The sequence below is a fragment of the Neovison vison genome, chromosome 14 (genome assembly GCF_020171115.1).
Source record: "Neovison vison isolate M4711 chromosome 14, ASM_NN_V1, whole genome shotgun sequence".
Classification (NCBI taxonomy): domain Eukaryota; kingdom Metazoa; phylum Chordata; class Mammalia; order Carnivora; family Mustelidae; genus Neogale; species Neogale vison.
In genome coordinates this window covers 3,699,458-3,722,714 of record NC_058104.1, presented here as the reverse complement: position 1 = coordinate 3,722,714, position 23,257 = coordinate 3,699,458, and the positions used below count along the sequence as shown (strand labels likewise).

Below are 23,257 nucleotides of genomic sequence, written 5' to 3'. Positions count from 1 at the left end.
CCGCTGACACACTCTCCTCGGCCACACTTCGATGTCCTGAGCTCTTACACTCATTGTACTTCCCTTTCACAGACAAGGGCACTGAGGAACAGAGAGCATCTTAACTTGTTCCAGATCACACAGCCGTGGACGACCAAGGCCGGCTGGGAGTCCAGACCACCATTATTTGACAGGCCTGCGAGCTGCACAGGCTGCGTGCGCGGGAGGCCGCCCAGGCCCCTCCACGCCGACCCCCGCAGAAGCTCAGGGAACGTGCAGTGGTCGAGCCAACGAACAAGCGCCCGGGGGAGCGTGTCGGGCGAGTGGACGTGCCGCCAGGGTCCCAGCGCCCACCCTCATCTGCAGGTGGAGGGACAGTGTCCCGGCTTCCAACCCACCTTCCCCGCCGGGCGCCCCTCGGACCCGGGGAGTGGCCCTGGTGGGCGGAGCCTGGTCCAGCGAGCCAATGGTGGCACGGGGGCAGGGAAGGTGGGCGGGCACGCGCGGAGGGGCGGAGCCAGCGGGGAGAGGGCGGGCGGACAGAGGGGCAGGGCCGGCGGGCCGCGGGCCAATGGTGTTGGGGGGCGGGGCGCGATTTCGGGGCTGGGCCTCCGGGCGGCGGGCCAATGGCGGCGCGGGGGCGGGGCGGCCGGCGGCGGGCGGGGGCGCGCGGAGGCGGCGGCGGCGGCGGCGGCGAACAAAGAGGCGGCGGGCGCGGGCGGCCGAGCGGAGCCGAGCGCAGCCGAGCCGGGCCGAGCCGGGCCGGGCCGGGCCCAGGAGCGCGCGGGCTATGCGGGCGGCCAGGCGGGGGTTGGCGGACCCCTGAACCCCTCGCCCCCGGGGCAGCGAAGGAGCCGCGCGGCGGCACGCGCCCGAGGCGGCCAGCCCGCCATGGCCGGGGTCAGCTACGCGGCGCCCTGGTGGGTGAACCTCCTGCACCGGCTACCCCACTTCGACCTGCGCTGGGAGACCACCAGCAGCCAGTTCCGGCCCGAGGACACCGACTACCAGCAGGTGACGCGGCCCCCCGGGTCGGGGGTCAGGGCCCCTCCGTTCGAAGGTCTGAAGACTCCCAACCCCCCCACTCCCCACAGTCGAGGGTCTGGGGAGGTCCTCCTCTCCGAGGGTCGCCGTCGCCCCCTGTCCTCCTGGAGGGTCACGGCCTCCGCCTTCTCGTGAGTCAGAGCGCCTTTCTTCTCCAGGGTTGCCTCCTGCGTCCTGGGGCTCCCCTCTGTGAGCGTCTAAAGACCCCCATCCTGCATGGAGGGTCCATGGCCCTCCTGCAGATTCTAGCCTTCTCCTCTAGTGTTACTTAGGCCCTCCCTTCTGGGGTCCTGTGGAGCCTCCTTGCTTCCCTCCGTGGAGCCCCCTCTGCCAGCTGTCAGCTCCAGCCCAGGCCCCTGCCCATCACCTGGGGCAGCCCTGACCTGGGGCCCTGCAGAGCCCCCAACCCAGAGGAGCCCAGGGCTCTGAGACCAAGCTGATACCTCAGAGCACTGGGTGCAGCCAGGAGGGGATTCCTTGCTCCCCCCGCCCCGGGCTGGGGAATCCCACTCCCTGCCAAGATTTTGGTGGGTGAGTGAGCTGGGCAGATGCCAGCCCTCTCAGGCGGGCAGTGACTCCCTGCTGGGTGCAGTGTATGCTCTGGTGACACCTGGACTGGCTGGAGCCATGGCTGCCAGGAGCCCCTGAGGATGGGAGGCCTGGCCTCAGGCACTCAAGATAGGCCTCCTTCTGGAAGGCTATAAAGGTGCTGGGGTGGGGGGTGGCAGTGGGAGCCTTTGCAGCCTTCTGCCCAAGGGCCCAGGTTCTCCGGGTAGAACCCTAGGCCTGGGGTCATGCCGAGCCCAAGCACCGCCCTCCCCGCCCTCCCCCCCCCCCCCCCCCCCGCCCGCACTGAGCTGCTGTCATTTGAGTGCAGGGCAGGGGACCAGGCTGTGGGCATTTCCTTCCTGCCTGGGGATCCGGATTCCAGAAGCCCCATGACTGGGATGCCTGGTCACCCGGAACACCCCTGGGGTTCTTTCTCTCCAGATCCTTGCAGAGCCCCGGGTGGAGTGGAATGGCCTTGCTGGTGGAGATGGCCTGGGAATCCAGGATTCCGTGGACGTGATCGCACCTCACCTATGTAGAACTTTGTGTTCCCTGGTTGCCCTTATCTAGAGAGCAAGAACCGGAAGCAGAGAGTGAGGACACCATGGGAACCCAGCACGCCCAGCCTCAGTGCTCACCTGGGGCCTGCTCCCCCAGCCCTGCTGATCTGTTTCCAAGCAGACTAGAAAGGGGGCCAGGGATTGGCCCAGGCACGCCCAGAGATGGCAAGATTTTTAGAAAACTCAAACGCCCACGTCCTAGGAGCCCAGCCCTGGGGTACCGACCGGTGTGGGAACGGCACCCTTCTGTGCTCCCTGGGGCCTCCCATATGTCCTGGCTCTGCCATGTCCGGCCCCTGGCTCCTGCAGGCCAGGGTCTGTGCTGGCGGAAGTTCTCCGCCAGTTATTAGTTGGGAGGTTCTGGGGCTGCCCCTGGGGCCACCTGGGGTGTCTGGGACCCACAGAGAACTGGCCTGCTGGCCTGAGGCTTGCTGTGCTGCCTGTCCACCTCGGTTGGACTAGCTGGAGCCCTCCTGCCCTCTGGAGATCCTGGGACATGTTGTGGGAGTGAGTGAGGGGCCGATGCCTCCAGCCTGTGGAAGCCTCCAGAATGGTGGTGGGCCCCACAGCTCAGCCTTACCCCCTGCAGGGCCCTGTGCCCCTGAGAGGTCCCTGATGTCTGCCCTCGGCTTCTGTGAGCACTGTTCCCTCCTCCGCTGAGGGAGGGCTCTGACTCACTCTCCTGCCTCCTCTCTGTGGAGCCGAATTAGCCACTGAATAATTCACGGCGTGGAAACCAGCCCGTCTCCATCCCCCGCCGCCTCTGCTCCTGGCTGGGGGCTGTAGCGTGAGCCAGGCCCAGACATACATCCTGCCCCTGACTCCCGTGCTGGTGCTTTGGGGCAAGCGCTTGACCTCTCTGATCCTTCACTGTCACACCCTGAAATCTGGGCTGGCAGATTTTGTGGGGTCACAGTGGGGGATGCAAGGGCCCCATGCTCCAGCTCCATTTTTGGTTGCAACAGACAGAGCTCCTTTCCTGGGTGGCTGGGCAGTGGGTCAGTGGGGGCCATGGCCTGGAGCCTCTTTGTGCCTCCCTTGGAGTGTTCCTCACTGGGATGGAGGGGGGCAGCTCTTCCCATCCCATTTCCTGATGGTGGGTGGGCCCTCATCCTCCTAGCCCAGGGACACCCGCCCCCCCGGCTTGGGAACCTGTTAGGCCGGCCCCCAACCTGGGCTGAAGGGTCTGGCAGTCCCCCACCTCCCGTGTGGGCTGGGCCCAGGTGGGGAGGAGGGCTTCTGCCTTCTGGACTACCCAGGAGAGAAGTGGGGCCTGGGTTCAGGAATAGAGGGTGTGTGTGGCATGAGGAGACCAGCCTTGGCCCTTCTTCGCTATTTCCTGCCCCCACCATGGACTGCTGGGAGCCCTGGTAAAACCCACTGGAAAACCCCATGCGCTAGGCTCTGGTTTGGGAACCTGTGTGGGGCTGTCTCTCACTAGCCCTAGCTCTTCCAAGCCTGGGAGATGAAAATGGTTGTCTCCATTGTACAGATTAGCAAACTGAGGCTCGGAGAGGGGATTGGCTGAGAATCCCATAATGATTAGGTGGTAGGAGCCAGAGTCAGTCCTGGGAGGGAGGGGGATCTCCTGGGTCCTCCTCTGCTGGCCCCCTGCAGGGGTTAGGAGCCGATGAGGGGCCCCCAGAGCACTGGCTGGTCCTACACTGGGCGCTTTGGAGCTTCAGCAGGAGCAAGGATGGCATTTCTCTTGGGGCTGAAGGTCTCAGGCTCCCATGAGGAGGGGAACCTTTTGCATCCACCTCTTGGGGGCCTGTGATGTTTGCTGAATGGACAGATTACAGGGAGGGTGCACCATGGTTTCTGTGGGGGCTGATGGGATCTGTGGGTAGGCAGGTACTGGAAGGAAGCAGAGAAGCTTCTGGAGTTTGCTTAGCTACCCCACCCTCCGCTGCCTTCCAGGAGGGGCTGTCGGTCTGGTGCCCCTGGGGCTGGGCCTAGAACTCCTTGCACCAGGGACAGCTCAATGGGTGGGTACTCTTATTTGGGGGGCTGGGCAGCAGGGAAGATTGCAGGCCCAGAGGAAGGAGGAGACCCCCGGGTGGCTGCACGGCCGAGTGGAGCCAGCTGGGCCCCATGTCGGGGGCCTGATGTGGCCTGCGGCCAGCCTGCTCTGTGGTGATGGTAGAGCCTGTCCTGGCTTTGGGCAGGGGTCCCAGAACCTTCTCTTCCAGCTGGAGAGTGGGGGCCTGGGCCCTAGCTCTGTGGCTTCCCATTTATGTGACCTTGGGTGGGACCAGCCATCTGTCTGGGCTTCCCTTCCATCAAGGAGTCTACCTCATCACCATCAGTCCCCACCAGCCCTCACGACTCCCCCTTGCTCTGCCAGTTCAGGGTTGGTGGGGGTAGGCTGGAAGCTGTGGGGGCTGGAGGTGTCAGGACAGGGCCTGCAGGAGCCCAGTGGTCAGGGAAGGCTTCTTGGAGGAGGTGCTACCTGCCCTGCCGTGGAGGGTATCAGTCAGGCTGCGAACACCCAGAAGGCTGGGACTTGCCTGGGAGCCTGGCATAAGTGGGCACACTGGCTCCCCGTCCAGGTCATATGGTAGCATTCCCCTCATGTTTGCCCAGCACGTAGGACTCAGCGTGTGGGTTCCTGTTAGAACCCTGAGTGCTGGGGTGTTTCCATTGAGACCCTAAAGATAAGACTGAAGTAGCCATGTAGAGTCCTTGGGGAAAACGGTTCCTGGCACCAGGAAGAGCACATGCAAAGGCCCTGGGGCGGAGAGGAGCCTGAGCCTGAGGCCCAAATAAGGGATTCTGAATGTCCTGCCTCAGCAGGGAGTGAGCGCGCACTCTGTGCCCGGAAGTGTGCGAACCCAGATCGGGGGCGCTGCTTAGAGGGAATTTTTGAGCTCTGGGTTGTATGACTGCCAGGGCCAGTGGTCTCCTAGCTAAGACCACAGGATCTTGGTCAAAAGCTGAGACTCAGGCAAGGTGAGGTGCGTACCTGGCTGCAGGCTGTGGGTGGGCTGCCCCGTTCTCACCCTCCTCACTGATCTGGAGGTCCCGAAAAGTGTGTGTCGCCTGTCTTCTCATTTACAAAAGTGTTGAACACTCATGAAATGTTTGGGAAATAGGAAAAAGCATGAGGAAACACCAGAAAGCCCCTCTGGCTGGATTCGGTCCGTGCAAGTCTACCTGTCCGGTGCGTGTCACTTAAACCACAGTCATTCCATGTGCCCTTGATGTCACCGCCTCTTGGGCCTTATTGTTGGCCCTTGGTTCTTAATACTTAACCAGCGTCCCGTGGTCACTGTCAGGGCGCTGAGGCTGCATGCGACAGAAACACACCAAATGGGACGGACCTCACTGAGGAGAGGGCGGAAGCTTCTAGAGCACCTTGTGCACGGACAACACTGAGGGGCTGGCCGTTGGGGATGCAGTGGTGAGGGGACAGGGTAGCCCCTGCCAGAACAGATAGCCTGGCTGTTTCCTTTTTGGTGGGGGGGAGGCAGGACGTGGCCTTTGGTGACCTCTGCAGCCAAGTCCCCGGTCTCTACCTGGGTGGCAGTGTGTGGGTGGGGGGTGTCATGGGAAACTTGGCACATCCCCCACTTGGCGTTGGTGTGGGGTCTGCCTCATTGGGCCCCATCCTTCTGCCTTTCGTGGCTCCTGGTTTCCAAGGGTCTGGGGACGTGCTGGGAAGCCATGTTGCCAGCACCGTACTGGTCTGTGCAGGGGACATGCAAGGAGGGACGTCAGCTGCTGGCCCTGGGCAGGGGCTTGGGCAGGCTTCAGGCAGGCTGCACTGTGGCTCTTAGCCCAGGCCATGGCCGCTCCCCCAGAGGGGCCTCTGCTGTCCTTTCTCTACGTGTTCCTCGTGCGGCCCCCCAGTGGCCCTTGGGGTGAGCGTTGTGGCCTCTGTGGGAGCAGAGTCGTGGCCGCTGGCCAGCCAGCATCAGTGGGCTGGGAGATGTGTGCAGGCTCCTGTCCGGCCTGCTTTCCGTGGACGCGGCCCCCATGCAGAGACTCCCTGGGTCCCCCAGCAGGGACTGTTTCTGGGGAGCGCAGCAGGTGTTGGGAGCGGGCCCCCTCCCCCACCAGCAGCTCTGCTGAGTCTTTGCCTGGAGAAGAGGAACCGAATCTGCAGCTCAGGGACTGGGTCCCAGATACGGGAAGTGCCCCCATGTGACCTCCCGGCATTGGGACATGTGACGACCCGGTGGTGGGGGCCTCCATCCAGAGGGTGCCCCTGATCTAAGGTCCTAAGGAGGGGCCCACAAATGTTGGGTCTGCCCTGGGGTCTCCGCCAGAGATGGGATGGCTCATGCCTCCCGAATCGGGTCTGCCGTCTGTCTGGCAGGACTCCGGGGCCAGGGGTCGGGGGAGTGGTGTCCATAGCACAGGAGACATGAGCCCAGGCGGCAAGCTTGCCTCACACTGTGGATAGGCTGGGAGGGCTTCAGTGGGCCTGGGTCAAGGCCAGGCCTCCAGGCTAATATCCGGGGCAGGAGAAGGGCCTCAGAGAAGGCGCCTGGGTGAGGGGAGTGCCCCCAGGAGCAGGAGCCGGCAGAGGGCCCAGGCTGGGCCAGGGGCTGCAGGTGACAGGTGACGGGGCGGGTTGTGGGGGAGGGGTTGTACGGGACCCCTCGTGAGACTCCCTTTCCACTGTTGCTAGGTGTCCAGATGGGCTCATATGCACACACGGGCCTGCACATGGGGGCTGCCCTTGGGCCTCAGCTAGCAGGCCCCTAGCGGGCCCCTTCCCCAGAGGAAGCTGGCTGAGGCTGGGGTCCTCACAGGAGGCTGCACCCCCTGAACCACATCTTCTTGGTCGATGTGTGTCCTGGGACCAGGCCCGTCTAATGGCCCCGGGCTATACTGAGGCTTGTGGCCTGGGTCTCTAGGGCTGGCCAGGGGCGAGGCGCTTGCAGACAGGCCTGGCGAGCGGAGGGCTTTTCTGGGTGTCCTGCTGGGAAATGTGTGAGAGCACCGGGACCAAAACAGACACCCTTCCCGTGGGGAGGGCAGCCCCTGTGACCGTTCATGCCGTGAGCCCGTGTCGCACAGGCAGCAGGAGAGCAGGCTGGCCCCCAACACCTGGAGGGCGGCAGGCAGGGGCTGGGGTGGGGGATGACCCGCCAGCACTCCTCGGGGCCTTCTGCCCACCTCTGGCCTTGCTACGCCTCTGTATCCATGGTTCCCGGAGGATAAGGGCTAGTGTGGTGTGTACCCCGTGGGGACGTCAGGGCTCAGCTGCTGCACGTCCATGTGCAACCTGGCGCTCTGAGTCTCAGACCTCAGCGTGAGGGGACTTGGGCGGACAGCTGGGCCCCTTCTGGGCTCCTGCTTGGCTGGTCGCTGGCTGTGCGTTCTCCGGGATGGCCACGAGCTCACCGTCATGGAATTCGGGAAACCCAAGTCCAGCTCAGTGGAAAATCTGTTTTTAATTTCTTGCCGGCATCTGGGAGCCACAGCCAAGTGTGTTAGAGGGGTGGGGGGCTGCGGGCCGAACAGCCAGCCCGGCGCCCTGCTCCACTCCACGGCCTGGCCCGGGAGGTGAAGGGGGGCCCTTTCTGGAGCCTTCCTCAACAGGCCTCTGTGGGCTCAGACCCTGCTTCTGTGCCACTTATGTGAATGGGCCTCTGGCGACCCTTCTGGCCTCAGGCCCCTGGCCTGGAAGGTGGGTGCCACCCCCTCCACAGGTAGTCTAGGGACCAGCAAGGCTGTGTGCCTGGCTGGGCGACAGTGGGTGCTGAGGCAAAGAGCCAGCCCTAGGGGAACGGGCAGCCATGTGAGTGGGAGCCCTTCCCGGCAAGGCATCCCAGACCCAGGAGCTAGGGCAACAAGCCAGCCTGGGCCCAGGGCTCCAGCCGAGCCACGTGTGGATTCCTAGATGGTGCCTTGGGGTTTGGGATCCCGCCAGCCTCCTGGATACCCTAACCTGGTCTCTTCCTCTGGAGAAAGGCCCTTGGCCGTTCTGGGGCTGGGGTAAGTTGTCCCCTGCTGGAGAGCAGTGGAAGGGTCTGCTGCCCCCCCCCACACACACACACACCTGCCTGCCCACACTCTAGCCACCAGAGCCCTTTGGGACCCAGGTGTGCAGCCTGGGTCTCACGCCGGGCCTATGCCCAGGCCGTCCCCCTCTGGGAGCACACCCGTCCTCCATGGTGCCCTGCTGGCGCTCTCAGACACCTGTTTTTGTCCCCCCCCACCCCGGGTTGTCTGGCTGGCTCCCACGGCCTCTGAGACAGTGCACGGCCAGCATGCCGGGGTCCTGGGAGCTGCATGCCCGGCAGGGGCTGTGTCTGTTGTGCCCTGTGTCCCCGTGTCGAGCCTGGGGCTGAATCCGGATGCTGCCCGTGCTGATGTCTCAGTATCAGGCTGGCCCTAGGCTGAGGGCCTCCCCAGTCCAGGGAGATGGGGCCAATAGGAGGATGTTGGGGTGTGGGGCAGTGGGGTCCCGGGGCCCTGGAGGAATGTGGACTCGCCTAGTCTTTGGAGCCTTGCCCTTTACTGCTGGAGGAGCCCTCTTGAAGGGAGGGCTGGTTCAGGGAGGGGTGGGGGCGAGCCGAGTGGCAGCCCTGCCAGCCATGGCCTCCTGCAGGGGCCCCCACCTCCACGGGCTTCAGGGCCTTGCTGGTCCCTCTCATACCATGGGCAGTGGGGGGACCTCAGGCACAGAGGCTCCTCTCCAAAGAGAGAGGTGTGTGGGGAAGCGGTCTGCTGGGGGTTCCGATGTGTGGACCACGTGTGGCATGCTCCCACGCAGGCACACTCGCAGCCGCAGCCGGGGTCCTGCGTGGCTCTCATGGCCTGGTGGCCTCAGGCACATCAGAGCAGCCTGCCCTGAAGCTGAGCCTAGTGTCGTGCAGGGGAGGGGTACAGATGCCCAGGCACCAACACGCCATGTCTAGAAGAATTCCAGTGCACTATCCATTGCGCTACAGAGCCAGCACGCGGTGTCCAGGCCAGTGGTGGGGTGTCAAAGGGATGGGCTCCCAGTCTGGAGCCCCTGACGCTGTGGTCTCCGTCTATGGATGGGGCCAAGCCTCCTGCCTGCTGCAAAGCTCTAGGAAGGTTTGGTGGCACGCTGTGGACCCTCCCCAGCTTGGGACCCCTAGCACCCCGCCTGCCAGCAAGCCTGGGGCTGAGCCAGGGGTCCCCCACCCTGTGCAGGGAAGCAGCTTAGGCTCACTCGGAACACAGCTGCTTCCCTGGGCCCCTTCTTGTCCTTGGCTCCCCCGCCAAGTCTGGGGTCTTGGGCCCCAGGCCTCAGAGCTGGGCCAGGGGTGTCTCTTGACCCCGAGCTCTGGCTCCTGGGGTGTTTCCAGAGTGGAGGGGGGTTTGGGGGGGCCTTGGGGCTTGCAGGAGAGTGTCTGGCCACAGGCCGGGGCAGGGGGTTGTGCTCTGGCGGGGACTACAGGGGCCTTGGGAGGAGGGGGTGGCCCAGGGCTGAGAAATGAGCTGGAGGGCTGGGGGGGGCGGAAGGGCCACACAGAGCCCCCGCTGCGAGCACCCTCACAGAGCCCAGTGTGTGCTTAGTGCTGCGGGTGGCTGGCAGCCAGCGCTGTGACCAGCGGTCGGGACACGGGCCCGAGCATCTTGCCTCGCCTGACCGAGTGCTGACATCACTTCCATCACAGACGGAAAATTCCATTTGGTCAGAGCCCAGATGCTGATCAGACATTTCCCATTCTCTTTCTGAATGGGCCCAGGGGAAGTGAAGGGGACGCCGGCTCCTGGCCAGGGGAGGCGGGGCTGCCACGGCAACGCCAGCAGAAGAGGAGACGGGCACAGGTCACGCTGGGCGCGCTCGTGCCCGGCTCCTGCACCCAGCCAGCGACGGGCTCTGCAGCTTTGCTAGATGGGATAGACCCCCCCAACCACTGCGCCCCCGTGCCCCACCTGTGAGCCAGAGGTGCCGGCACCTTCCCTGGGGGGCAGAGGGAATTTGTGGTGGCCCAGGCCCCAGAGCCACAGTCCTATCAGACCTTGGGGTGTAGAGCTCGGGGCCGGGGCCAAGCACCAGAGTGGGCACCACCTCCGCTAGATTGATGAGCTCAGGGAGGCCTTTCCAGCATCCGCTGGGGAAGGTTTATGCAGACAGACCCCGTTCTCCTAGTAGGGGGGCTTCCTGAAGCCGGGGAGGCAGACCAGCAGGGGGCAAGGTGGATGCCTAGCTCCCAGTGGTCAGGGCTCCAGGGGTATGTGGGGGTGACGGGGCACCTGGGCCTCTGCCTGTCATTGCCTCCAGGGAAGCCTCTGGAAAGTAACTTACCTCCTTGGTACCCAGCTGAGCCCCAGAGCTGACCCCCATCAAGCCTGGCCCGGGCCTCCCTGGCAGTGGTCCTCCCTGAGTCCCTGGTCCTTGACTGGCTCCGTAAGGCTGGGCTGGGTTAGGAGCAACCTCTGCTCCTGTGGCTGTGACGGTTATGCCCCCCAGTCCCCCAGGTGGCCGTGAGTGAGGCGGCCTTCCCCACTTCCCAGTCCCAGCAGGTGTCCCAACACCCAGGTTCTTGGGACCCCCCCCATCCCCAGGAGCTCCAGCCACAGGCTGCTGTTTGTGCCCCTGCTGGGGAGATCACAGGGTGACACCTTCGTGTGCATGTGTGAGTGTGAATACAGGTGTGAACGTCTGGGAACACATGAGTGTAGATGTGTGCGTGTGAGTGTGGACACGCATGTACGGGAGTGCACGTGTGGGTATAGATGTGGGCATGCCTCAGCCTGTCCTTGAGTGGCCCTGGGCTAGCCCCCCTAGCAGTCAGGGTGCCCTCTCTGCCCCCAGCCCACCGGGCTGCACCGTGGCAGAGCTGGCCCTGGGAGCAGCCGCCCTCAGGACCCTGACCTTTCCTGGGAGACCCCTGTGGAGGTGCTGTTCCGCGTGTTCAAGGGACTAGCTCCTGCCATCTTCACAGTCCCGGGCCAGGAGAGTGATGTTCCTGTCTCTCCTTTATAGGTGGGGAAACTGAGGCAAGAGGTTGACTCACAGTCATGTCTTTGAGCCAGAGTGAGCAACACTGGAACCTCGGTGCTTTGGTTCCCAGCAGGCTGGACGACCCCACGTGGGCCTGAGATTTCGGGTGGCTGGGAGGGCGGGGCAGAACCCCCCCTCCCTCGCTCCTCTGTCTAGCCGCAGGTAGTTCTGGGCCTCCTGGTAGCCAGCCAGGACGTCCCTCCCCTCTTGTCCGTCATGGCTCCTGGGGGACTGGGCACCAGCAGGGCCTGTGGGACCATGCCATGGACCAAGAGGGGCCCAATTCAGGGTCCCGGAGGCCTTCTCCCCAAGGATAGCCCAGAGGACCGGGGAACACTCCCATCAACTCACAGAGGTGAAAACGGGGTGCAGAGAGAGGCCGGGCGAGACTGCACGGGACACTCACGTGGCAGAGCTGGGCTCCAACCGGGGCCCTCCCTCACTCGGCTGGAAAGAGCCACTGACAGATTTCTGGCTCTGCACTGTAATTACGAAGTTAGTACAAGTGTGTGGTTTTAAAAAAAAGAAAACCCAAAAGACCCACAACAACTAAACAAACCAAATCAAAGCCGTAGGAGAGGACCCAGGAAAGGTACAAGCGTGACTCCCGGCCACAGGGACCGGGACCTTCCGGACGTGGACAGGCCGGCTCAGGGAGGTGCCGGCCATGATCCACTCACGGACGGGGCCGGTGCACCACCCTGGCCTGTTCTCTCCGGTTTGCGTGGCCCAGCTCGTGTCCAGCAGGCGGCGCCCCCCAGCTCCCTCCACCAGCCTGTCAGCTCCAGAGTTCCCGGGTAGTACCCACCGGGGACCTACCAGGCTGGCACCTGCTTTGGCTCCCAGAGGCACTGTGAGCCCCTCCTCCCTCCAGGTGTGAAGGGCCCGCTTGGCTGGCCTCAGTTTTCCTGCCTGGCAAATGGGAGTGGGCGGTCCTGACTCCTCTGAGGCAGCGACTGGGCCCGTCAGTGCTTGGAGTTGTGATGACAGTGAGCGCCAGAGTGGTGGGCTCTCGGGGCCCTGGGCCTCTGGGCCCGGCTCCCCATCCTCTGGAGGATGTGTGTCCATGTGCGTATTTGAACACCCACTCCATGCCCACTGTTCTCCGCGTGCGTGGGGTGAGGGGTTACGGGCAGGATGTGGCATGATGGCGGGGCAGGGCCGGGACCAAGGGACAGCTGTTGGAGAAAAGGTGACCTTCAGGGGCACTGTGAGCGCAGGGCAGGGACAGGGAAGCATGGGAGCCAGGGTCAGCAGGGCGGCGAAAGGGGGCTGGGTCTGGGTGTGCTGTGGTCTTGGAGGGCCCAGGGGCAGGGTGGAGAAGAGGTGGCTGTGTCAGGACTGGTGACCGAGAGGCAGCCTGGGCTAGAAAGTGCAGATGTCCGGAGCGAGCTATGGCCCCAGGGGCCGTGCTGTGTTCCGCCCTTGGCCTCTGCCCAGCGAAGAGCGGGTGGGCAGGGCCTGCAGCCCTCGGGTCAATGTCCAGGCTGTGCGTGTGAGGCAGACCCGGGGAGCCCATAGGACGGTGCTGTTGCAAGCACTCTGATGTTTATTGACATCCGGGGCTGGGCAGGATGAGGGCAGTGCCTGATACCAGGATCCGCAAGGCAAGCCCCCTCCAATGACTGGCCCTTGGCCCCCTGACACGCCCCTGATTGCGGCCTGGAGGCTCCTGGCTGCGGCCTGGGTGCTGGGAGTACCCTTCGTGACGTGAGCGCCCCTGCCCTCCAGGAGCCTTGGGCCCGTGGGGTGGCACTGAGGCCAGCTCCCCTCCCCCCACCAGCTCATGAGCAGGGCATCAGGGCCCCCATCAGGCCTCCTGCCATTGCGGGGCGGTGGGCGGCTGCACCCCCAACCTGAAGGAGGAAGGGAGGGCGCCAGCCCCTGACACCCCTTGTGGCTGGATGACGGTGTGGGGCAGCCCGCACAGCAGGGCAGTGGCCTGTGACCACAGCCTCATGGTATCTCCCTGGTCCTCCCCACCCTGTGCCTCGTGGTGGCTCCAGACAGCGCCTCAGCCCCCAGGGCGCCCGTGTTGCTCTAAAGCGTGGCTAGAGGGGCAGGCTCTGGTCTGGTGGGAAGTGGGGGAGCCCCGCCGTAGGTGTGGGGGGATGCTGGCCAGGAGCGGTGGGCCTCAGGGGAGACCTCTGGGACCAGCGGGCTCCTGGGAGGGCAGGGAGTGCCATCCTGCCTCCGCTGCCTGGCAGCCATCTCCTGGGAGACAGCTGCTGGGGGCCAGGGCCAAGGGCCCTGGGCCAAGGTGGCACCCAAGGGGGTGCCCTGTGGTGGGTGGGGGAGGGGCAGGTGGGTGTGTCCCCCCCCACACACACCCCCGCCAACACTCCAGGGACAGCCACTGTTGCCGAGCATTCAGACATGGGGGAGGGAGGGTGTTTCCAGGTCTCCCTGAGGCCCAGCATCTCTGCAGCTGTGCTAGTGAGGGCAACTGTGGGGGGCCCAGTGGCCACACCACAAATCTGATGGTCCCCGTGGGGTGGGTGCTGCTGTGTGTTGGACCTTCTGCCTGGTACTTCCCGCCCCCGCCACCCATAGGTGAACATGGTCAGACCCAGCCTGCAGCTCCATCAGGCCACCACCCCCACCCCACCCCAGGACATGCGCAGAGGTCCCCCACGGGCCGTGACGTGGGACTTGAGTCCTTCCTCCATAACTTCTCTGAAGCCAGTTTCTTTATCAGTGGAACGGAGGTGACGCACTGGGCCAGGCGAAAGGGAGAGCCATGGGCTCCAACAGGTGGAGGCCCAGCCCCAGGCCAAGCCCACAGTGGGTGTCCCTGCTGGACCAAGTCAACCACTTCCCATCGGGGGCGCCGACCTCGGTCACAGGAGGGTGCTGCGGGGGCACTTCCTCCTCCCTGGTGACTCCTGGATGTGGCTGGAGAACTTGGGGCCCTTCTGGCTGCCCAGGGGCCCTGGGGCTCACAAAAGCAGCCAGGTCCAGAGCAGTGTGCGTGCCGAGAGGGAGGGCCCTGCTGTGTGCCTGGTTCCGTGATGCACATGGCCTGGAGACTCCCACTGGCCTCTTCTGGGGAGAGCATCCCCTCCCTTTTTACAGAAGAGAAAATGGGCTCCAGGAGATTGGGGGCATTCCTTGGTCACGTGGCCATCATCAGTAGTGCTGGCCCTGCCCACCCAGCACCTCCTTCCTGGGCTTGGTCAGGGACCCCTGTTTAGACATATCTTGCCTTGGGCTCAGGGACCCTGGACCTGGGGGGACCCCATGGCCCCTCACCTGGGGCCCTGGGAGTGTGGCTTGGGCCGGTCCTGGTGGCTAGTGCAGGGTTAAGGATGGGAGTCTGGGGGCTCACAGGCAAGCATCCAAGTGTGGGGAGCCTCTGCCCCCAGGGCTGGAGGACAGCTGGGTTCCAGTGCATCCCGCGCAGCATGTTAGAGGTGCAGCAGAGCTGGCCGCGCGCCCACCCCTCCAGCGCCGCCTCCCCACCTCCCACAGGCGCTGCTGCTGCTGGGGGCCACCGCGCTGGCCTGCCTCGCCCTGGACCTCCTCTTCCTGCTCTTCTACTCCTTCTGGCTGTGCTGCCGACGGCGCAAGAGCGAGGAGCATCTGGATGCCGACTGCTGCTGCACCGCCTGGTGCGTGATCATCGCCACGCTGGTCTGCAGGTGAGCGCAGGGCCAGGCCTGGCCAGGTGGGGGTGGGGCCGGAAGGGGCAAGCCGGGCTGGATTTTCCCCCCCTCCGGTAGGGCCCTCCGCCTGCAGGCGATGTGCCTTCATCCACCGCCCCCCCCCGCCCCGTCCTAGCGCCGGCATCGCTGTGGGGTTCTATGGCAACGGGGAGACCAGTGACGGCATCCATCGGGCCACCTACTCGCTCCGCCACGCCAACCGCACAGTGGCAGGGGTCCAGGACCGCGTGAGTGGCCGTCTGATGGGAAGGGGGGGGCTCTGTTCCTGCCCCTGAACCCTGTGTCTGCGTGTGTGCCCCAGGGGTGGGCATGTGCTGGGAGCGGGTCTGTGCCCGGGCTCACCGGCCCCCGGCCCGGCGCAGGTGTGGGACACGGCGGCCGCCCTGAACCGCTCGGCGGAGCCCAGTCTGCAGAGCCTGGAGCGGCAGCTGGCGGCACGGCCGGAGCCCCTGCGTGCAGTGCAGCGGCTGCGGGGCCTTCTCGGGACGCTGCTGGGCTACACAGCGGCCATCCCGTTCTGGAGGAACCCCGCCGTGTCGCTCGAGGTGCTAGCAGAGCAGGTGGACCTCTACGACTGGTACAGGTGCGGCTGGCCCTCTTTTCTGCCCCCCTGCCCCAACTGGTCCCTAGAGCCCGGGGTCTGAGGTTTGGTGGGTGGGAGGGGCCAAGTTCCCCAGGACCTCTTACAAGAGCTGATGGCAGCCCCCTAGGCCCCCAGTGTTCCAGAATTGCCCGTGGGTGCCCCTCTGGGCCCCACCCATACCCTCTGTGTGCCCACAGGTGGCTGGGCTACCTCGGCCTGCTGCTGCTCGAAGTGGCCATCTGCCTGCTGGTGCTGGTGGGCCTCATCCGCAGCTCTAAGGGCATTCTGGTTGGGTGAGTCTGTGGGCCTGAGGGCCGGTGGGGAGCAGGGGGGCGGCACCCACAGCACCACCTTCTGAATCAGCCCTGCCTCCCCTTTGCCCATCTGTGGGTGTAGCCGTAGGTCTGCCGAGGGGTGAGGCTCCACCATCTCATGGGGACACTAGGGGGTCACACCGGAGGCTCTGTCCTTGGCCTGGAGGCCTCGTGGGTTCAGATCCCCACTGTGCGGCTTACTCAGCTGGCCACCCGGGGTGGGTGGCCCCCGGACACGGATGCTCCGTGTCCTCATCTCAAAGACGAAGGTGGGGATGGCTCGTCCATCGGGTAGTTGTGAAATGTTGGCCTCCTTTCCCCCAGGACAGCTGAACAGCTGTGTCCTGCCCCCACCTGGGCCAGGCGCTGCCAGTGACAGTGCTTGGGGGAAAGGGAGAGCCCAGTGAAGGCCCAGACCTGTTGTCTGCTCGGGGGAGGGGGAAGCAGGAAGACCAGCCGCTTCCTAAGCTCTGAGCCCCACTGCAGCCCACACCAGGTGGGAGAGAAGTCCATCTGTGCCTGGCCTTTGGGTGGCTCTGGCTAAGGCCAGGCCACGGGAGAAGCTACAGCCCTTGTGTGGGGAGACCCCCCCCACAATGTTCCCCGGGGCCCTGGCCCTCTGGCCTGCACCCCAGCCTGGGGGATGCTGATTGGCTTTCTTTGCCCCAAGGGTCTGCCTCCTGGGGGTGCTGGCCCTGGTCATCAGCTGGGGCTCACTGGGCTTGGAGCTGGCCGTGTCTGTGGTGAGTGGCAGGGGTATGCGTGATCCTGGTCTGCTGGGCCTAAGCATGGGAAGGGGTGGGGAACGTCACATGCCTCTCGCCTGGAACACCGAGGTTCCACGAGGAGTGGAGACCTTTCCGTGGGCACACAGCATTCACATGTTATCTTCCGGGGCTGAGAGCAGACGTGAGCTGCAGGCTCCATCTGTGAGAGCTAAAGGGTGGGGGACCTGGCTTGGTCACCCCATCTTCCTTGCCTGTACTCCCCTAGGGCTCAAGTGACTTCTGTGTGGACCCCGACACCTATGTGACCAGGATGGTGGAGGAGCACTCGGTGCTGAGTGGGGGTGAGTCTGCAGCTGTGTCTGAGCCAGGACCCCAGCGGCCAGGCTGGGGAGACCCCGCTGAGCTAGGCCAAGGCATCCTCTCCGTCCTGGCCCTCAGTTTGGGGGAGGCAGGACCTACGTTGATCAGGAAGTTAGTAAGTGAACAGGAACATCTTCTGTGAACGGGGGGGTGCTGAGGATGAGGACACAGGGTGTGTTGAGCCAGTGATGGGGGGTGGGGTGAGGGTGGGGACAGGTGACAAGGGGGGCAAGGCAAGTGATGACATGCCGCTTCAGAGCAGGTAGCAGTGTGGCCTGCCAAAGAGGTAGCATTAAAATTGAATAAGAGAAGGTTGTGTGTCTTGTGCAAAGGCCCTGAGGCAGAGACAAACTTGGTATGTTTGTGAGGCAGAAAATAGACCAGTTGGGAGAGGAAAGGTCAGCAGGCCAGGTCAAGGACAGGAATTTGGGCTTAATTCTGGGGGGGTCCATTGAAGGTGGGAGGCCCAGAAGAGACACGGTCCAAGATTGGATTGCCTTATCAGAGCATCTGTGGGCTGCTGGAGCGACAAGGTCAAGCAGGAAGGCAGGGAGGCTGTTGTGCTCCTCCAGTCAGGAGATGGGGTGCCTTGAGCCAGCAGGGCGGAGCATGGATGGGGACGTGCTGTGAGGCAGCAGGACAGGGCTCCTGGAGAAGCCGGGTATAGGGAGGGAGACGCTAAGGACCTGCTCTCTGCCTGAGCTCTCATGGTCACCAGATCTGTGGACTGAGGTGGGGGCAGGGAGCGGGTCCGGCAGTGAGGGTGGGGGCCACAGAGTGATGCCAGTTGGCCGTCCCAAGAGGCAACTGCATGTGGGGCTCTGGGGCTCAGGTGCAGCCAGAGCTGGAGGGTGCTAAGCTCGTGGGTGTGCCCTGCCGTGGGTGCTGCATGTTCCTCGAGAGAAGGCACCCCGCAGGGACAGGGGTTCTAAGTGGCCTTAAAATGCTGGCCTTCAGAGAACCGTCTTCCTCTTCGCCTTAGAAAGCCACAGGGATGAGCAGGGGGCTGGTTTTTGGCTTATCTGGTTGGAGGAACAGGTTCCACCTGAGCCCGAGGAGCCCCCAGGAGGAAGGGTTGTCTGCCCTCCTCCCCCCCATGGGGGAGGAGTGGCCCTGCTGTGCCCACCACTGTCCCCGCCCTCTCCAGGTCCTCACTGCTGAGGACTCCCGGGTCTTTAGCAAGCGAGAGCAGCCCCCAGCCTCAAGGGAGAGTGAGATCCTGCCTGGAAGCCATGGGCCCCCCCTCCCGGGGCCAGAAAGAGCCAAGGCCAGCGTGCCGGCCCCTCTACAAGCGGCCAAAGTGAGCTGCGTGGGAGCCCAGGCCCGAGAGGCCGAGGTGGGAGCAGGGCAGGAAGGGGGGCCAGGCTTCGGCCAGCCCCGTGCACCTGCTCTTGTCCTGGGCCTCAGGGCCCCAGGAGGGAGGCACCTGGGACTCCAAAACCACAGTGTCGCTGCCGCAGGGATGGGCGCTGAGCCCCCTGAGTCTGCGGGTCTGAAAGCCTTATGGGCGTGGGGCAGACACACGGGCTCCCCGCCCCTCCCTCAGCTCCAGCCAGGTGTGGGCCTCCTGGGGTTTCCAGAATCACAATTGTAAGTGAATCCCTTCTTCAAATGTTGGACACAGAATCGACACATGTTTTAATGGGGAGTAGACAGGCCACCTGAGTCCTGGGCCCTCCCGACAGCCGTGTCCAGGTCCTGTCCCCTCCTCTGCCAGCCAGGAGCCCACGCATCCCTGCGTCTCTTCTGACCCCTTGCCCACCCCCAGTGCCTGTCTGCTGCCCCAGAGGGAAGAGAGGAAGAGGGCTGCATCCCACGGGGCACGTGTGCGTGCTGTAAGGACCCTGCTTGGAGCAGAAGGGTCTGGGCCCTGGCCCTGGGCTCCCTGCAGGCCATAGCTCCTCACACATGTGCTTGAGCACACACAGGCACAACATACAGACACCTGCACACGCATGTGTGCAAAGACATATGCACACACAGACACGTGCACGCACATACATGCATACAGACGCACGTGTGTGCATACAGATGTGTGGGCATGTGTGTCTGTCCACACACTCATGCAGAAATGCACATACACATGTGTGCGCAGTATCCATGCAGGTGCACACAGGTGCATGTAAGCACACACATGGGCTCACACGGGCGTGCACACGGCTCATGCACACAGCCGCCCTCACACCACCGCCTTGACCTCTGTCCGCAGACATTCTGCAGTACTACCTGGCCTGCTCGGCCCGGGCCACCAACCCCTTCCAGCAGGTGAGTGCTCGCTGCTTCTGCCCCTGGGAAGTCCTGCGGCCCTCAGCCCTTCTCAGAGGCCTTGAGACACTGGGACCCCAAGAGCTGGGGGGCGGGGGGCCGCTGGATGAATGCCACGTTGGCGTTGCTAACTGTCCCCGTGGTTAGCGCCCTGGTGCCCTCGGCACAAGCCCTTTGGGGTGGACTGCTTAATGCCCCCCAGGGACTGGGGATTCCTGTCAGTTCCTGGGTCGTCCCAGGGCCATCCTGCAGGGCAAAGCCAACCTCAGGCAGGGCAGGTGCAGAGGGGCCCAGGGATGTCTCACCGGGGGAGGGGTCCTGGGCCCGCTGTGGAACACCTGAGCCAGAGTCACAGTGGAGTCTAGAGGGAAATGCTTTGGCCCACTGGCTGTCACTGCCTGTGATTGTGCAGGCACGGGGGATCGTGAAATGCTCCCCGCTTTGAAGTCACCATGCTTTCAGTGATATTACTCCCTCTGCGTGTATGGGCAGCCTCCTGGGGACAGGAGCAGCTTCCCCAAGGGCTCCCCTGGGGCCCCGGCACTGCCTGACCTGGGTGTGGGTGGGACTGGGGGAGGGGAGCCGGGCTGCCCTACCCCTGCCGGAGTCAGCGGGCCTCTCTGTGGAGCAGAAGCTGTCTGGCAGCCACAAGGCGCTGGTGGAGATGCAGGACCTGGTGGCTGAGCTTCTGAAGACCGTCCCCCGGGAGTACCCGGCCACCAAGGTGAGCAGGGCGCCGCCCCTCCCCCACCCTCCCTCACAGAGGCTTCCCCTCCTCCCCTTCACTGCCCGTCATGGCCCCCGGGGTTTGGGCTAGGTTTTTAAAAATAATGTAGCTCTTTATCTTAAAAGTAATACCAACCTTTTGAATTTAAAAAAAAAAAAAAAAAAAACGAAAAGGGAAAACGGGGACAGATGTGGGAACAAAGGAAGGTCCGCCCCCCGGCCCTTGGAGGTGTTCTGGGAACTGTGGGGGGGCGGGGGGGGAAGGTGGCGGCTTTTCCCTCACAGTGTTCTGGGTCCTGAGCATTCTGTCCACACGTCTGTTACCACGCTCCTGACGAAGTCTAGCGTCCACAGGGGTCAGCCTGGGGGCGGCGGAGAGGGGTCAGCCCACAGACGTCCTGCTCGCGTGCACCCCACTGCAGAGCGCGGCGGGGGCTGGGGCACATGTGTGCACACAGCTGGGCTCAGACTTCTGTAACAAGCTGCAAAACTTAAGGAAAAGATGCACATAGAGACACACTATTGCGGTTGCTTCTTACTTTTGTTCGGGCCGGGGCATCATCTGGGTATTTTGCAAGCAAGTGGGTAGTTAGTTGGGGTCCCACCGGGGAGCTCCGCATCCCGGGGGGCCTGAGACAGCCAAGATGCGCTCCCTCACCCGCCAGAGGCTAGAAGTCAAGGTCATCAACACCAGGCATGGTCTGGGCAGGCGTCTCCCGAGGTCTCTCTCGGTGGTGTGTAGACCCCCGTGTTCGCCCCGTGCTCTCATGCAGCCGTCCCCCTCTGCCTGTGTGTGCCCCGACCCCCTCCTCTTACAGGACCCCAGTCCCATGGGATTGGAGCCCCCATCTCGTGACCTCCGCTTGCCTTAATTACCTCTTGAAAGACCCCCGCCGACAAATACAGCCCCGTTCCAAGGAGTTTAGGGTCAGGAATGCAACATAGGAATTTGGGGCAGGGGGTGACTATTCAGCCCCGAATGGCGAGTTTGTTGTCTGAGGATCCGCTTCAGAATCGCTGGGCGCTCTTGGGACGTGCCCCACGGAAGGCCGTGTCAGGCCCTCTGGTTGGTCTAGAGGCACCCCGTCCACCCTGGAGGGTTTCTGTCGTGTCGTCTGCCCATGGACAGGATGCGGGCAGAGGTGCCCATGCCCACGCACACACACAGAGGGACAGACACACACTACGGGACCAGGCTCGCTCTATACAGAGTGTTCAAATAATGTTTCGTCACTTAAAATAGCATGAAAGTTTTCTCCTTAACTGTTCCTGAAAGTAAGGTTCTTCCAGAGAACCAGGCCCCCATCAGGAGCTACGTGGGCATTTGCTGTCTCTCCTGTGTTGGCAGGCGGTCATGGGTCCCACTTACCCCGGTATGCTTCTTCCCTCAGCATTCCCTTTGGGGCCAGGACACAGACTCTGGCCCTCATTTCTAGAAACCGAAGGTCCTCAGGGCCTGGGTCAAGACCACGGGGTCAAGGGCTGTCTCGATGACAGGGTATGGGTGGACAGGCACCCGGAGGGCTCCCAGAGGACCTATGCCTGGCTCGGGCTTCCCCCACAGCCGACCGTGGTACTGACCTTGTGTGCTATGTGTCCCCGCCTAGGACCCCTTGCTCCGTGTCCAGGAGGTGCTGAACGGCACAGAGGTGAACCTACAGCACCTCACTGCCCTGGTGGACTGCCGCAGCCTGCATCTGGTGAGAACCGGCCTCCCGAGCCAGGGCGCGGCAGCTGGGGGCAGGGGTGCTGCTGGGGGGCTGGCAGAGGGTACAGCTGGGGGGCAGAGAGTGCACCTGGAAGTGCAGCTGGGGCCAGGGGTGCAGCTGGGGGGTTGGGGGGCAGAGGGTGCAGCTGGGGGGGGGTGGGGACTTGGAGAATGGGCGCGCACCCATGGATGGGGGGTCTGAAGTCCAGGCTGGAGCCGGGGGGCTGTCAGGCGACGAGCCGTGGGCTGGGCTGCAGCTCCGCGCGTCCCCTCTCACCCTGCCTTCCCTGTCTCTCTCCGGTCTCTGTGGGCCGTGCTGTCCCCATGCTGTCTGGCCCCAGGACTACGTGCAGGCCCTGACGGGCTTCTGCTATGACGGCGTGGAGGGCCTCATCTACCTGGCGCTCTTCTCCTTTGTCACGGCTCTCATGTTCAGCTCCATCGTCTGTAGCGTCCCCCACACCTGGCAGCAGAAAAGGTGAGGGGCTCAGCGCTCGCCCCCGGCCACACCGCGGGCGGGATGTTGTCAGGATGTGCCTTCTGGACACCGCTGTCCTCCCCCGAGACAGCAGCAGACGGCCTCCTCCCCGGCTGACTCTGTAAGCCGCTGCGGTGCTCACAGGCTAGCATGTCCGTGGCGAGCAGCCCCATTTCCCGGATGGCAAACCAAGTCTAGAGGAGCTCCCGGCCCAGGGCACGTGCAAGTCCAGGGTAGACAGGTGGACCCTGCCCCTCTGCACCTCTGACCAGTCGACCTCAGGGTGTCCCATCTGTCCCCCCGTCCCCCGGGGCATGTGTGCAGGGCTCGCGCATGGAGACGGCAGCTGTCCAGCTGTGGGGACATGGAGCTTCCACAGGGAGGGCCCTGGGCAGCTGTGGCCTCCGTGGCCTCTTCAGCTGGATGACCAGGATGGCAGCTACTTCCTGTGAGGCTGTTCTGTCCTTGTCTTTGAAGTGGGGGGCCTGGCAGCTCCTGCCTCAGTCTCCCTGGTCAGTTCTGCATTGAGTGGTGCAGGGAGGAGCCGGGCCCCTTCCCTTGCTTGGGGTCTGACACTTCATCTCCCGGACTCCCCACCTCCCCTCCCACTGGGCTGTGGCTGCTTCTTGGTGGCCCAGATCAGATGACAAGGACCCCAGCTCAGATCTCTTCCCTCTGGCTGGGGTTCTGCACTGGCGATGCTGCCGGTGGCAGTGAGGGAGGTGATGGTGATGACAGTGATGATGACGGCCCTGAGGACGGTGACAGTGGTGGTGGCAGTGAGGAATCTGGCACGGATGGTGGCAGTGGTAATCAAGGTGGCAGCCCTAGGGAAGTGGCTAAGAGAACAGACCTGGAACCACATGGCCTGGGTTTCAGATTATTGCTTATTAGGGGGTTGTGGGCAAGTCGCTTCACAACTCTGGGTCTCCCGTCTCCCTAACTGTGAAATGGGGGTCGTGAGAGACACGCGTCTTGGGGTCGGTAGGCCCTCGGTGAACCGCTGCGTGTAAGGGCTTAGCCCGGGGCCTGGCTGGTCCTTGTCGCCCAGCCGGCTGCTACCTGTCCTGCTTATCTTACTGCAAGGGGCCCAGAGGGGAGGCCCTCTGCGCAGTCACAGAGCTGGCACTCGGGAGGAGGGACGGGAGCCCCGGCTTGGCAGACCTGTGCCATTACCACCGGGTAGCCTGGCCCCAAGTCTGATCCGGAGCAGGCAGGACGTGAAGAGAGCTGCGCGTGCCCAAGGCCTGGCCCCCAGCTCCGCTGCCTCACCCCGCAGCAGCCTGAACAGAGCGGACAGAAGGCCAGAGCACAGCAGAGCGGGAGCATTGGGCTCAGGCCACCCAAAGGTGCAGGTTGG

At 64.0% G+C, this 23,257-nt stretch overlaps 1 protein-coding gene across 1 annotated transcript in view; it reads left to right on the top strand.

Annotated features, from left to right (window-relative positions):
- Window positions 1–744: 744 nt before the first annotated feature.
- TTYH3 (tweety family member 3) overlaps window positions 745–23,257 on the top strand; it is a 28,641-nt gene continuing 6,128 nt past the window's right edge. Inside the window, exons 1-11 of the mRNA XM_044232674.1 lie at window positions 745–993; window positions 14,542–14,711; window positions 14,851–14,962; window positions 15,098–15,318; window positions 15,516–15,611; window positions 16,303–16,375; window positions 16,626–16,701; window positions 18,930–18,985; window positions 19,617–19,709; window positions 21,319–21,411; window positions 21,761–21,897. Of these exons, the coding sequence (XP_044088609.1) occupies window positions 871–993; window positions 14,542–14,711; window positions 14,851–14,962; window positions 15,098–15,318; window positions 15,516–15,611; window positions 16,303–16,375; window positions 16,626–16,701; window positions 18,930–18,985; window positions 19,617–19,709; window positions 21,319–21,411; window positions 21,761–21,897 (1,250 nt within the window). The 5' untranslated portion in view covers window positions 745–870. The remainder of the gene's footprint in view (window positions 994–14,541; window positions 14,712–14,850; window positions 14,963–15,097; window positions 15,319–15,515; window positions 15,612–16,302; window positions 16,376–16,625; window positions 16,702–18,929; window positions 18,986–19,616; window positions 19,710–21,318; window positions 21,412–21,760; window positions 21,898–23,257) is intronic.